This window comes from Mizuhopecten yessoensis, unplaced genomic scaffold (assembly GCF_002113885.1).
Source record: "Mizuhopecten yessoensis strain PY_sf001 unplaced genomic scaffold, ASM211388v2 scaffold9637, whole genome shotgun sequence".
Classification (NCBI taxonomy): domain Eukaryota; kingdom Metazoa; phylum Mollusca; class Bivalvia; order Pectinida; family Pectinidae; genus Mizuhopecten; species Mizuhopecten yessoensis.
The window spans coordinates 70,995-72,080 of NW_018408147.1; the positions used below are offsets into that span (position 1 = coordinate 70,995).

The window sequence follows — 1,086 nt, forward strand, 5'->3', positions numbered from 1 at the left end:
TTACGTGGATTGGTATGGTGTGTTGTATGACTGGTTACTTACGTGGATTGGTATAGTGTGTTGTATGACTGGTTACTTACGTGGATTGGTATAGTGTGTTGTATGACTGGTTACTTACGTGGATTGGTATGGTGTCTTGTATGACAAGTTACTTACATTGATTGGTATGGTCTGTTGTATGACTGGTTACTTACGTGGATAGGTATGGTCTGTTGTATGACTGGTTACTTACGTGGATAGGTATGGTCTGTTGTATGACAGCTGCCGGTATAGCTGCTGGGACAAAGGCTGCATACAGCTGTCGGGGGCTTTGCTCTCCCAAGTCCACCATCAGGTCACTCAGACTGTGGTAACAATGGCTGATGGCATGCAGGATCTCTCCGACCAGGTTACACACCTCCTGGGCCTCTCTTGTCGCCTACACATAATCATTATAAAGAGTTATGTCCCTTACACAAAAGTATTATACCGAGTTGTGTCCCAGCAAATAAATGTCTTATGATGTTTTTATGCGAACTAGCAATTACTGTGCTGCTATGCAGGGACACCAATTTGTTGAGGGGACTGAACCATAGCTTCCCATACCCTGGCAATTTCTAACATAATCATATTTGTTACAACTAAATAATTGAAAATATAAGGTTTTACAGTGAAAATTAAATTGATGTTTTTCTACTTTAACAAATAACAATTTTCTCATTTCACACTAAACCGACCAAACATATATGGAGCAGGGCTCAGCGTAAAAAAATAGAGGCATTGTCAATTGTGACATCAACGATACTCCGACTTTTATTCTATTGTGATATCACAATACAACATTCCTTATTTTCTCAGCAGCAGTAGAAACAATATGCTTATCTTCCTGTGGTGTAAGATGTGTACATCAATATTGGTCGAGTACTTTAAAAGAGTACATTGGAAAAACTCATTGTCTACATAATGATAGATGACCTGATTTCAGTGTAGCTTTAACTACATTTCAGGATGGAAAGTAACCTGTGGAGTACAAACTGAAGATATTGCACAAAAGTGTATATGTGTACAGTAGCCTAGGTGTATATCGGAGTGTATACAGTAGATGTA

At 39.0% G+C, this 1,086-nt stretch overlaps 1 protein-coding gene across 2 annotated transcripts in view; it reads right to left on the bottom strand.

Moving 5' to 3' along the window:
* Positions 1–438, bottom strand: part of LOC110458510 (large proline-rich protein BAG6-like) — a 25,303-nt gene extending 24,865 nt beyond the window's left edge. For both annotated transcript variants that reach the window (XM_021510242.1, XM_021510241.1), the window contains exon 1: positions 233–438. In XM_021510242.1, coding sequence (XP_021365917.1) covers positions 233–331 — 99 coding nt within the window. In that variant the 5' untranslated portion in view covers positions 332–438. The remainder of the gene's footprint in view (positions 1–232) is intronic.
* Between the last annotated feature and the right edge of the window lie 648 nt (positions 439–1,086).